We start from the raw sequence: 12,559 nt of genomic DNA, 5'->3' as shown, positions 1-12,559 counted from the left end.
AGTTCTCGCAGCGGTGCGCTCACTGTTGCAAAGTCTTATGTATCGTGCGCAGTAACTAGCAAGGCCAAGGAATGACCTCACTTCTGCAAAGTCACTTGGCTGTCTTGCTTTTTCCAACGTGTCCACTTTACTGCGATCTGGCCGCATTCCTTTTTTTGAAAAGATGTGTCCAAAGAATACCAATTCATCTCACCCTATTTCACACTTGTCTTCATTTAGCGTGAGCCCTGCCTGCTCTAGTTGGGAACACACCTCTCGCAGTGCCTTGTCATGTTCCTCATCCGACTTGCCGAACACCAGGATGTCGTCTCTGTAGTTCAGGCTATTCTTTACTGGCCTTATTACTTGCCTTATCGTTTCTTAAAATATTTCAGCAGCGGATGGTATTCCAAAACTCAGACGCTTATATCGGAACAGACCCAGGTGCGTGGAGAACGTTGTGATATACCTGGATTGAGGGTTGAGCTCTAGCTGGTGATATCCTTTGCACAAGTCTAGTTTGGAGAAGCGTCTTGTGCCTGTTAGGCAGCTGATCATATCATCGAGGTGAGGTCCAGGGTGTCTTTCTCGTTCGATTGCTGTTTTCGGTAGTCTCATGTCAACACAGATGCGAATCTTGGATGTGTTTTTTTTTTGTACTGCCACTATTGGTGACACCCAGGGCGTCGGTCCTTCAGCTGGTTCTATGATGTCTTGTTTGAGCAGCGCTTCATTCTCTTCTTCTACTTGTGGTTGCAGGTGTAATGGCACTCACCGGTGGTGTTGAGCTATTGGCTTTATTGGTTTATCGATGTGCAACGTTACTTGGCGCCCCTTTAGCTTCTCCAGTCCCTGCAGTAGTTTGGGATATTCCTTTAAGATGCTCCTTTTTCTGACATGCTGTCTGTCATTTCGAGGAGGCCCATCACCTGGGCTGTGACATTACTTAACAGGCAAGGTGCTGGAATGTCACCTCTCAGTACGTGAATCTCTTCTTTTATCGTTTGACTTTTGGATGTTAAGTTCTCTGTGAACTTTCCCAGGTTTGTCACTGTTTTCCTTGACCCCCATGTGAATACTTCCACTTTCAACGGTTTCAGTGCTGGCTTCACTTCCATCTTCTCGTATTCCGACGCACACATGATGTTGCATATTGTGCCGCTATCTAGCACAAAATGTGCTCTGTGTGGTCCCACGTCTATTGTCACGGACTCCGTCTTCTTTATGTTGCTTTTGTCCACGAGGCGGATGCTTTCTTCAGTCCTGCCTTCATCTGTGGGCATGGCAGCGGTGTCCGACATGAGGTATAGTCGCTCTACTTTTTCTTCTTCCCCTTCGTCTCCTGACTCTAGCGAGGAGCTTCTGTTTGCTGTTTCTAGACGTCTGACGTGTCTGCTTGTTGTCATCCGTGGTCTTCCCGGTCTTCCTCTTTCACCTCTAAACTGCAGCCCCTGACATACACTGGCAAAATGGTTGCTCCGGTTACATTTCCTGCATGTTTGGCCAAACGCTGGGCACGTGCCTCTGTGTGGGAACTCAAGTCCACATCTGTAGCATGTTGATTCAGGTTGCTTTCTTGTTGTCTGCTCATTGTGCCCTTTCTTCCAACTGCTTGTACGGTTGTTCTCTGCCATGAGGTGTGCCTGTTTGACTCGTCGTTCTTTTCCCCGCTCCATTTGTTTTGCTTGTACTGTCGCTCTTGCTTCAGCCCTCGCCAGTGACAGGATCTTTTACAGTGACGTTGGTTCCTTCAGAATTCTTGTGAGGAACTCCGTGTCACGGCATCCTTCAATGATGCGCAGGCGAATCGCTTGTTCGTTGTCGTACTTGTCGAACTCACAGTGAGTCACTAATTTCCTTAGTCGCGTCGCAAAATCATCTAGTGACTCGTCCGCATGTTGGAATGATATGGTGAAAGTGTAGCGCTTGAAGTCCATGTTTCTTTGTGGATCAAATGTGTTCGTTATGCACTTTATTAGGTCTTTGTACGTCGATATTTCGTCTTCCGGCAGGGTCACTAGTAGGTCATCTACTTCATCGCCTACCAAGTTAAGGAACAGTCCTAGTTGCTTGGCCTCTATTACGTCCGTGGCCTCCATGTATCTCTCAAACCTCCTGACCCATCGCTCCCATCTTATTCCCACTTGCGGCTCTGAGAGGTTGAATGGGATGCGATATTGGGCGCTCTGCCTTTCGCTCCTTGGCTCTGCCATTTCCTTTCCTTTGTATTCTTGGTTTCCTTGTGCTTTCTTCTTTCTGCCGCTGTTTGCTCTATTTTCTTTGTGTTCCTTTTATATCTTTTCACTATGTCCTATTTGCATCTCTTTGTGCCTGTCTTTTGTTGTCTTTTTGTTATTTATTGGTGCCTTTTTCTTTTATTGTCGCTTGTTGGCCTTTTATTTCTCCTCCTGGTGCTCTTTCCGGCACTATTCTGTATTTTACAATGTTCGCCTGGCCTCAAAATGGCCGCCGGACTTTCCTGCTTCCTTATTGGTCCTTTTGCCTGACTTCAAAATGGCCGCCGAGACTCTCACGAGACTTCGGGGCCAATCCGAGTGTTGCCTGATTTAAAGATGGCCACCCGGTTTTCTCGCGCGCTGATTGGCTCTTTCTGCCTGATCTTAAAATGGCAGAATGCAGCACGCAAAGAAACAGGAAACAACAAGCATTGGAAATGCAATAGGTCTTGCAATAGAAAAGTTTGAGTTTTTGGTGTGTAAAATGTAAAGATTTTGGATTTTTTGTTTATGTTTTTAAAAATATTAAAGTATTAATTTTGGTAATACAAAAGGCAATACTTATTAAGTTAGCAAATGTTACATCTACATCAATAGGTCTTGCATTAGGAAATTTATATCTATTGGTATTGTAAATGACAATTTTTTTATTTCAGTGTTGGTTTTGAAAATAGCTAAATAAATAGCTTTGTCATTTACAATGCCAATAGTTATAACTTTCGCAAATGTGACACCTATAGCATTTGTAATGCAATATGTGTTGTATTTACGTGACTTAGATGTATTGCTATTACAAATAACAATGGTTTTTAATTTTTTTAAATAATTAATACTTAAATAATCGTATTGTAATTTATGATAGCAATAGTTTAAACTTTTGTAAATAACCTTCGTGAAGATTGTGTTAAGTGTATTTTATTGTGACGAAAATCCAAGAACAGAAGTGAAATATTGACATCTTTTTGTGACATTTGGAATAAAGTTTGAGACATTGAGAGAACATATTTGAACCAGTTGTTGTTGAATGGTTGCACAGATTGATGTTGTGGTGCCCCAAGTGATGTGGTGGTGCCCCCGAGTGATGTGGTGGTGCCCCCGATTGATGTGGTGGTGCCCCCGAGTAATGTGGTGGTGCCCCTGAGTGATGTGGTCGTGCCCCCGAGTAGTGTGGTGGTGCCACTGAGTGATGTGGGGGTGCCCCTGAGTGATGTGGGGGTGCCCCTGAGTGATGTGGGGGTGCCCCTGAGCGATGTGGTGGTGTACCTGAGTGATGTGGTGTTGTCCCTGAGTGATGTGGGGGTGTCCCTGAGTTATGTGGTGGTGCCCCTGAGTTATGTGTTGGTGCCCCTGAGTGATGTTGTGGTGTCCCTGAGTGATATTGTGGTGCCCCTGAGTGATGTGGTGGTGCCCCTGAGTGATGTGGTGGTGCCCCTGAGTGATGCGGTGGTGGTGTCCTTGAGTGATGTGTGGGGGGTCCCTGAGTGGTGTTGGGGTGTCCCTGAGATATGTGGGGGTGTCCCTGAGTGATGTGGTGGTGTCCCTGAGTGATGTGGTGGTGTCCCATAGTGATGTGGTGTTGTCCCAGAGTGATGTGGTGGTGCCCCTCAGTGATGTGGTGGTGTCCCTGAGTGATGTGGTGGTGTCCCTGAGTGATGTGGTGGTGTCCCTAAATGATGTGGGGGTGTCCCTGAGTGATGTGGTAGTGTCCCTGAGTTATGTGGTGGTGCCCCTGAGTGATGTGGTGGTGTCCCTGAGTGATGTGTTGGTGTCCCTGAGTGATGTGTTGGTGTCCCAGAGTCATGTGTGGGGATGTCCCTGAGTGATGTGGTGGTGCCCCTGAGTGATGTGGTGGTGTCCCTGAGTGATGTGTGGAGGTGTCCCTGAGTGATGTGTGGGGGTGTCCCTGAGTGATGTGTGGGGGTGTCCCTGAGTGGTGTTGGGGGTGTCCCTGAGTGGTGTTCCTGAGTGATGTGGTGGTGCCAATGAGTGTTGCCCCAGAGTGATGTGGTAGTGATCACATTAATAAAAGTGCTGTTTGTGGAGTGAGAGTATTTTTTTTTTACTGAAGAGGAGAGATGCGTGGGCAGAGAGGAGCCTCTGTGAACGTGCGGCGGAGATAAAAAAAACGCTAACACCCATATGGAGAGGAAGGGGGTGGGCTGCCTGGTGAGTTGAATGCGTGTGGCAACCAAGGGAGAGCGCGGCGCGCGCTGGAGAGGGAGGGGGTGGGCTGCCTGGCGAGTTCAATGCGTGTGGCAACAGTGGTAGCAAATGGAAGCACTTTTGTGGCAACAGTGGTAGCAAATGGAAGCCCTTCATACTGTTCAGCTCAATTAAACAAGCACCCAAACCCCGAGTGAGCTGTTCCGCCTGGCACTGGAAAACAGAGAGATGCATATGTCGAGGCATAATGCTGATAAAACAACGTGCACGAGGTACAAGGGGAGGAACAAAGTGGACCTGTGGCGAGGCGCCAGAGCAATTGAACTATTACTGTAGAGGTGCTAGCAGGAAGGAAACAAATGGCTAATATGGCTCTAGTTGTGAACGCCACATTGTCTGCCTCGCTGTATTTTGAAAGAGCTAAAGCAAAAGGCCGCAAACACGCCAGGAAAGCTAGCTTAGGAATATACTTAACACACATTTTTTTTATAGGCAAGTACAGTTTAAAAATTGCCAGTTTGTAGAGTAAATGGTAAAAGCAGTGAGCTTTAGGCTAGCATAGTCATTGTGCGTAAGGTGTTACTAAAACATGCAAAAATTGGAAAGCTGTCCAGGGGCTATGGCAACTTAAGCGCTGTTTGTGAGGCACTAGGAAAGGGAAACAAATTACTCAGAAACAGGCATACAAATAAGCAGTAGAACGTATATGTGATGATGCTTTTAATGTAAATGCATTGTACTGCCAGCTAAAACTGCACTAACAGTTGTATGTAAAAATGCTCGTAACAACATATAAAGGAAGAAAGTGAAAGGCAAATCCATGTACATGATGCCATTAACTGCGCAAAGCTTAACCGTGCCATAGGAGCATTTTGTGTGCAGCAATGGACGTCAGGGTAATTTAATGATTATGCGTGAGGCGTTAGCAACTTAAGTGCTGTTTAATGCAGGCACATTACGCATGTGTTTTTAAACCACATGCATGCTGTGCTAGTAATTTAGCACAAAGCGCTCGTAACACCATATTAAGCATAAGGGTTAAAGGCAACTTTAAATACAAAATACTATTACCAATGCACAGGAGAAGGCCTTCCGTACAAGCACTTCTTTTGTAGCAATGGGCGCCAGCCTAACTCAATTATCGTGCACGAGGTGTTACAAGGGAAGGAAAAAAGTGGACCTGTGGCAAGGCGCCAGAGCAACTGAACTGTTACTGTTGAGGTGCTAGCAGGAAGGAAACAAATTACTAATATGGCTTTAATTATACGCGCCACATTGTCTGCCTAGCTGTATTTTGAAAAAGCTAAAGCAGAAGGCAGCAAACACACTAGAAAAGCTAGACTAGGAATATACCTAACGCACATTTATTCATAAACATGTACAGTTTAAATATTGCCCGTTCACAGAGTAACTGATAAAAGAGGTACCAAAGGCTCGTACATAACCTGTACTACAATGTTACAATTCACGGGTTTAAACGCCACATTGTCCTACATGCATCCAAAAGAGGCATACAAATAAGCAGTACACCGTGTATGTAATGATTGTCACAAAGTAAATGCTAAAAGCGGTACGTAATGTGAATACACGATACGTGCTTATAAGATGTACGACCAGATAGTAGCTGCGAGCAAGGCTTTGTGAAATGCGAGCAAAATAACACGGCCTGGCGGCCGTGAGAGAGAGGGGAGGTGCTGGCGGCTGGGGAGGGGGAACAGATGGCGAAGATTGGCGATTTGATGCTGTGCACGTGCATTTGAACTCATTGCGCTTGCGCATTGAGCTAAAAGCGCACATGCACTTCATCAAATCGCCAGTCTAGTTCAAGTCTGTTTAAGCCCCTATAGTCTCACTCCGCTCAATGCGCATGCGCATTGACAGGCGAGACCTAAAAACAAGGAGAAATGAATACATCTCTCCTTGTTGCGCCTCCTCCCCAGGGGAGGCGTAGCACTCACACGCATTTTCAGATTTCAGATTCCTCGTAATTCTGTAAATGTGTCTCGTTCTATGGGTGTCGCGTGGGAACACCCACAGCAACACCCATGGAACACACCTTTCATGCAAAGTGCTGCGTGTACAGGGACCATATTTACACGGACAGGAAAAGCCACGCAGGGTGGCTTTCACTGTCCTTGTAAATATGGGGCAGGGAAATGCATTGCCAGTGCGTCACAAAAAGTGAAGTACTGGCTGTGCAAGTGGCTTGTAAATCTTCCCCTATGTGTTGCCTTGCACCAACGTAGGCACCCTTTCACCATGATGCAAGGCTACCTGCGTTGCAGACAGGATTGATTTTGTGTAGGAAAGAACACCTTCCTGCTCAAAAACAATTGTCTGACGCTTTTTCCTCTTTCTATGTATGCTGCGGAATGCAGCATACATAGAAAGAAGAAAAAAACAAAGAGAAATAAAGACATGTCTCCTCCTTAAGCCTCCCTGGTAATGCGCATCATTTCGACGGATTCACAGTTGTACCACTCGTGGTAAATCTGGGATTGCGCCAAAATCCATGGGTGGATGCGTGGGAACACTCACGCTCCACCCATGGAACGCCTCCCTGGGGCAGCGTTACTCATGGCAGCGACTTGAGCGGCTTTGCGTTGCTTCAGATTTACCAAGCTACGCAGGATAACGCAAGGTGGCCTTGCGTGGCTCAGTAATTGCCATTCTAGGCTTTGGCTCATCCTGCGTCCCATTGCATGGCGCAAGAGCGAGGCCAAGCCTTTGGCAAATCTGTCCCATAGAGTAGCTCTATCCTACTGTGCGCGACACCATTTTGTCTGATCACATATGTACATCTAGGCAAAAAGAAGCACATTTCACTGCCAGTGTTGGTGGGCTAAAACACTACTTTATAAACACATTTTATTAATTCAATGCTTCATAATTATTTATTTTTAAGCCTTTTTTGCGTGTTTAAACTATGACTTCTGGTCACAGCCAATAAACCACAAGCTAAATAAATAAATAAATAGCTATGTGTCTGCTTGCCAAGGCCAGGCCTATTGACTTTGCCAAAGCTTGTTCTTGTTATTGTCACAGTTTGCCCCAGGATGGTTAAAGATCCCCACGGTGTGGGGTGTACTCACATCTGGCCATTCTGGAGCATGCCTTGTATCGATGGGTGACTCCGGCGGGAAGGGGAGCTCAGGCCTCACACCGCTGAACACACACAGCCGGACTGTAGCACTGCCATAGGGCTCAAAGGCTTCCTGGAACCGCTCTGCAGGCTGGGAGACAGATCCCTTGGTGAGACACGAAAGACACAGCACTGAGAGTACAGGAAAGCAGCACTCTTCCAGCCTTCAGGCATGAGCATGGCCAGACCCTCAAGACAACAACTGCAAACATTCCCTCAAAAACACTTTTCAGACAAAGACCTGTCTTGAAGATACCACCTCGAATGTCACCCACAAATGTTCTTCGTTTTATGAAAGAGACTAACATTGAAATCACTATTTTAAATCCTAGAGAAAGTATTTAAAAGCACATTCATTAAATTACCAGTCGCTTTCATGAAGCTCTTCTGTCAACTATCAACACTCCTAGGCGAATACCTTCCAGTGAATGGAAGAACCATCCTCTAGCTGAGCTTTACAGATGCACTTAATGGTTGGAAATGAACAGGAACCCAGAAGATCCCTGTTGTAGGGGTAAATAGACAGGCAGAGGTGGCTCTGTCTTCCTACTTTTCAAATGTTACCTCTAACCCATCTCTGCCCTCCAGTGCACTCTTGAAGGTGGGTACTAAGAGGATGAAAGAAGCAGTGTTTCCTGTTCTGCATGCAGAGACCAGCCCTGCCATCAACAGACACAAACCTCAGGGCATATTTACAAGCCTCTATCGCCACGGCGTTAGGGGCTTCACCTTATTTCCAATGCAGCGTTAAGCCACTTAATGTGGCTTAACGCTGCCTTGTAAATAAGGTACCCTTTCACCCAGTACTTAGCGTGACGGGAAGACAATGGATGTTGTGATGGGCGTTCCTCTGCAACTACTATTAATTTTGACGCTGCCCCATATATACAAGGGTGGCGTAAATAGGAGGCAGCGGCACAATTAAGACTAGGGAAAACATGGTCTTAAACAGGGGAAACAAGGAGAAATGCTTTATTTCTCCTCTTTTTAGGTTGAGTAATTAATTACTCGAAACCTATTGTGTTAGAACAAACTCTCTGAACAAGCCGGATTTCCTAAAATGCATGTTGTGTACTGGAGCATGAAGCTTTCCCAGGCGCGTGCTTGGCCTCACTCACACCCCAGATGCCTGCTCCCCCTCCCCTGCCCCCCACGCCTCGCACCAGACTTCATTGAAATGCGCTCCACTCGCATCTGCCTGCTGCTCCCCCGCCCACTCTCCCACCCCCCACACAGCAATGCCGAGAAGCTTGTTTCCTCTAGTAACATATCGTTTGCTACCTCTTGTATTTTGTTTGCTCTTGATACTTGCACAATTGTCACTATTGCCTCATGTAACGTAATGTTTGCTTTTGTAACATGCTCACTTGTAATTTTTGCTTCATGTATCACTACTGTTCCTATTGTGAAGCCCCTGACACCTTCGGGTTAAGTCCGTGCTGTATAGAAACGCCTCCCTCACTCTTCTGCCGCCGCCATTGCCTTGGGCTCTCGCGCTCCTTTCTCCCTCTCTCCCGCGCACTCGCCACCGCTCTGAGCCAACCAAAGAGCGGGTACAGCAGCTCGTGCACCAACTGAGAACAGCGCGCAAGCTCAAAAGCCAAACTGGATAACTACGCACACGCGTGAACTCCCAAACGCAACTTGTACCTGCGCATATGTCACTACCTGAATGTGTGCGCACGCTCTCTCGCTGTCATCGGAGTCGCACGTACAGTCTCACAATGAAGCTCGCAACTTTTTTTTCATTGCAGGCTCTTTGTGTGGTCTGCACATATGTGCTGGTGAAGTGTTTTCCCGTTTCTCATCCTACACGCCCTTCCAGCGCCTCTACTTCCCGAACTACGGACGCCAGATTTTTCGTCAAAAGTAGAAGTGTTAAGGTGCCTGTAAAGTTAAATTTATTTAATATTTTGCACACGGTAGTGGCATTATGGTGTATATCAGCTACAGAAGTATAGCATTACATGCCAATCTACGTTGGTTTCATTGTTTTCAAAGGAAAATACCGATCTCGAAAATGGTCAGTGGACAAACCTAAATATAGTACGAAGCTTTTGGGTACTTAAAAATGGTGTCCTTTTTCTATGCCCATGTCTCTTCTACATTATTGCCTACTCTCTCGCTAGAATAATTGACTTTAGTCGGCGAGTCTCATTTTTGCTGAAAGCTTTTCAACTTTTTTAGGGGAAACCCCACCAACCAAGGCTAATGTTTTATAACAAGAGAAAACAAGCATTTGCAATGCAATAGGTCTCGCATTTATGCAAGTTTGAGCTAGAGACATTGCAAATGACAATGCCTTTTATTTATGTTTTAAAAACAAAAACAAAAATAAAAGGCATTTTTCATTTACAATGTCAATAGCTCCAACTGTCGCAAATGCGAGACCTATTGCATTGCAAATGCTTGTTTGCTGTTTCTATGTGTGCTGCGTTGTGCAGCCCACATAAAAACAGCAAAATGCCATTGATTGTTTATGTGCAGAAAGGTGTGTCTTCCTGCACATAAACAATGAAAAAAATGACATTTTGCAACTTCTATGTTTGCTGCATTAAACAGCACATATAAAAGTTACACAGCGCCATTTAAGGATTTTTTATGTGCAGGAAGGAACACCTTCCTGCACATACAAAATATTCCCCTCAACGCAGACCCCTTGCACTCTGGTGCAAGGGTGCCTGCATTGGCGCTAAGCAGCTAAATTTAGCACTAGCGCAGGGGGAAACACAGGGCTGCACCATATTGTTGTAAATATAGCGAAGCCCTGCTTTTCTGAAGTGGCGGAGCGTCGCGTTAATCCCAGGAGGCTAACGCCGCGCTCTGCTACTTTGTCGTAAATATGTTCTGTCATCTCCAGAACTATGAGACCAGCTGAACCCAGGAGCACCTAGCAGCAGCCTCATTCCTTACAGACAATGGGTGGCATTTTTGTGCCGCCGGTGTGACACTTTTCTGACTCTCCAGTAGCACAATGTGCCACCTCATATTTACAAGGCCACAGAAAGCCACACAAAGCCACTTTATATCGCTTTTCATGGCCTTTTTACATACGTGCCCCTTTCACGCACAACACTGCGTGACCGGGGTGTTTCATGGATTCTGATGTGGATGTTCCCACACAACACCCATGAAATCTGAAACATTCCCAGATTTACAAGGGAGTGGCCAAACGCAGAGAAATAATTTTATTTCTCCAAATTTTTCCCTCTTTATATGCGTGCCACATTCTGCAGCACGCCTAGATTGAGAAAAATGCCATCATTGATTGTTTTTGTGCAGGATGGTGTCCCTTCATGCACAAAAACAATCCTCCCTGCAACACAGGCACCCTGGCTACATGACACAAGGGTGTCTGTGTTGGTGCATTGCGCTGTTCGTGCGCTGGCGCTGGGGAGAAGGGCGGGAATTCACCTTAAATTGAAGATACGGCCCATTCCTGCCTTTTCTTTTGACACACTGCAACAGAGCAGGAAAGCCTGCTGGGGTGCCGTGCATCAAATGTTTGTATATGAGGGCCAAAGATGGGAAGGGAGGGCCCTTGTGGAACAGAGACACATAATAACTGGAGGCAGCTTTTGCATGCAGTTATATATGTTGGCCCAGATTTGCAAAGGTTTTGCATTGGGTTTGCGTTACTTTTTCAACACAGACAACAACATTTTTTTTTCTCGGATTTACAAACTGAAGCAAATTGTTATTTGCGTTAGTTTGTAAGAAAAAGTAACACAAATCCGTGCAAAGTGCCTCTTTGCATTAGCATCATGTTCCATGGGGGGAAGGTGGGGGGTACATGGGTGTTCCCTTACTTCCACCAATGGTTTTTGACTCGAGACCCTATCTACTAACAATATTAACGCCACTTGAAAGCAAGCATTAAAAGGAGAAATGCTTTCCTTTGTCCTTTTTTCCGAATTTGCATGTGTGCTGTAAGAAGGATTGTAAATTCAGGCTTAGCATAGCATTTTGTACTGGAAAGGCACCCTTCCAGTATAAAACCTATGCTAGACTCACACAAATAGCCTTGCACCATGGTGCAAAGGTGTGTGCACGGTACTCAACAGCCTGATTGTGCGCCGGCGCTAGAGAGAGTGTAGGAGCGTGTCCTATCTCTGTAGACATGGGGGCATATTACCAACAACTAGTGATATTTATCGCTAAATGCGCTTAGCGACTTTTTTTTTATCGCTGCCTATTGCTGGATATTTTAGCAGAGAAAACATGCTATTAGCAACGTTTTTCTCCAATGAGCCAAAATATCCAGCGATAGCGGCGAAATGCGAGAATATCGCTGAGAATACAGCGATATTCTCGCATTAGCGACAAAATGCTCTTAGCCATGTTATCCACCTCCCATTGGAGAACATGGCTAAGAACTGGTCAGAGCAGGCGTTAGTTTTTGGCGATAGTGGGATTATTTCCATCGCTACGCCAGCCTTGTTAATAGGCGATAGCGACGTTATCGACTGCTTTCAGTCGCTAACGGGTTGGGTACGCCCACTTTGCATGTCATTAGCGATGAATATCGCTGACATGCAAAGCGGGCCCCAAACCGCTCGCTATCGCCTTCAAGCTGTCGCTAACTGCTGTTAGCGACAGCTTGCTAAAAGGGCGATAGAATTTTCGCCGCCTAGCGGCCGAAAACCTCTGCTAAACCGGCAAAAATTGCCTATCGCCCCCCAGGGTAATATGCCCCATGGTGCTTTCCTACTCTCTCCCTCATGCAATGCTGCACAGCAACTTTGGAGGCTGTACCGCATTGCATGAGACCTTTGAAAATCTGGGCCTTTGTTGTACATGTTGCTTAGGACCCTCCTCCCCCATGTACAATTGTTTATTTGCTCCAGGAAGCCAGTTAATATTCAATTTCAATGGTTAATGCATTTATTTCATTATCGCTCAACAATGTGTGTTACATTTATCATTCACTTTGACAATATGCTTCTAAGTCACAGTCATGAATACATTTGAATGCATGATGCTTAGGATACAGTGATGTGTAAAGCACATCCGGAGTGACCACAGTACAATGGAGTGT

General features: G+C 45.9%; 1 protein-coding gene across 1 annotated transcript in view; it reads right to left on the bottom strand.

The window, feature by feature from the left end:
* LOC144760234 (uncharacterized) overlaps positions 1 to 12,559 on the bottom strand; it is a 303,345-nt gene that overhangs the window by 181,267 nt on the left and 109,519 nt on the right. The window contains exon 12 of the mRNA XM_078646520.1: positions 7,472 to 7,627. Within this exon, the coding sequence (XP_078502646.1) occupies positions 7,472 to 7,627 (156 nt within the window). The remainder of the gene's footprint in view (positions 1 to 7,471; positions 7,628 to 12,559) is intronic.

This window comes from Lissotriton helveticus, chromosome 1_1 (genome assembly GCF_964261635.1).
Source record: "Lissotriton helveticus chromosome 1_1, aLisHel1.1, whole genome shotgun sequence".
Taxonomy (NCBI): Eukaryota; Metazoa; Chordata; class Amphibia; order Caudata; family Salamandridae; genus Lissotriton; species Lissotriton helveticus.
The sequence above is the reverse complement of the archived record's forward strand: the minus strand, read 5'-3'. Positions and strand labels throughout refer to the sequence as shown.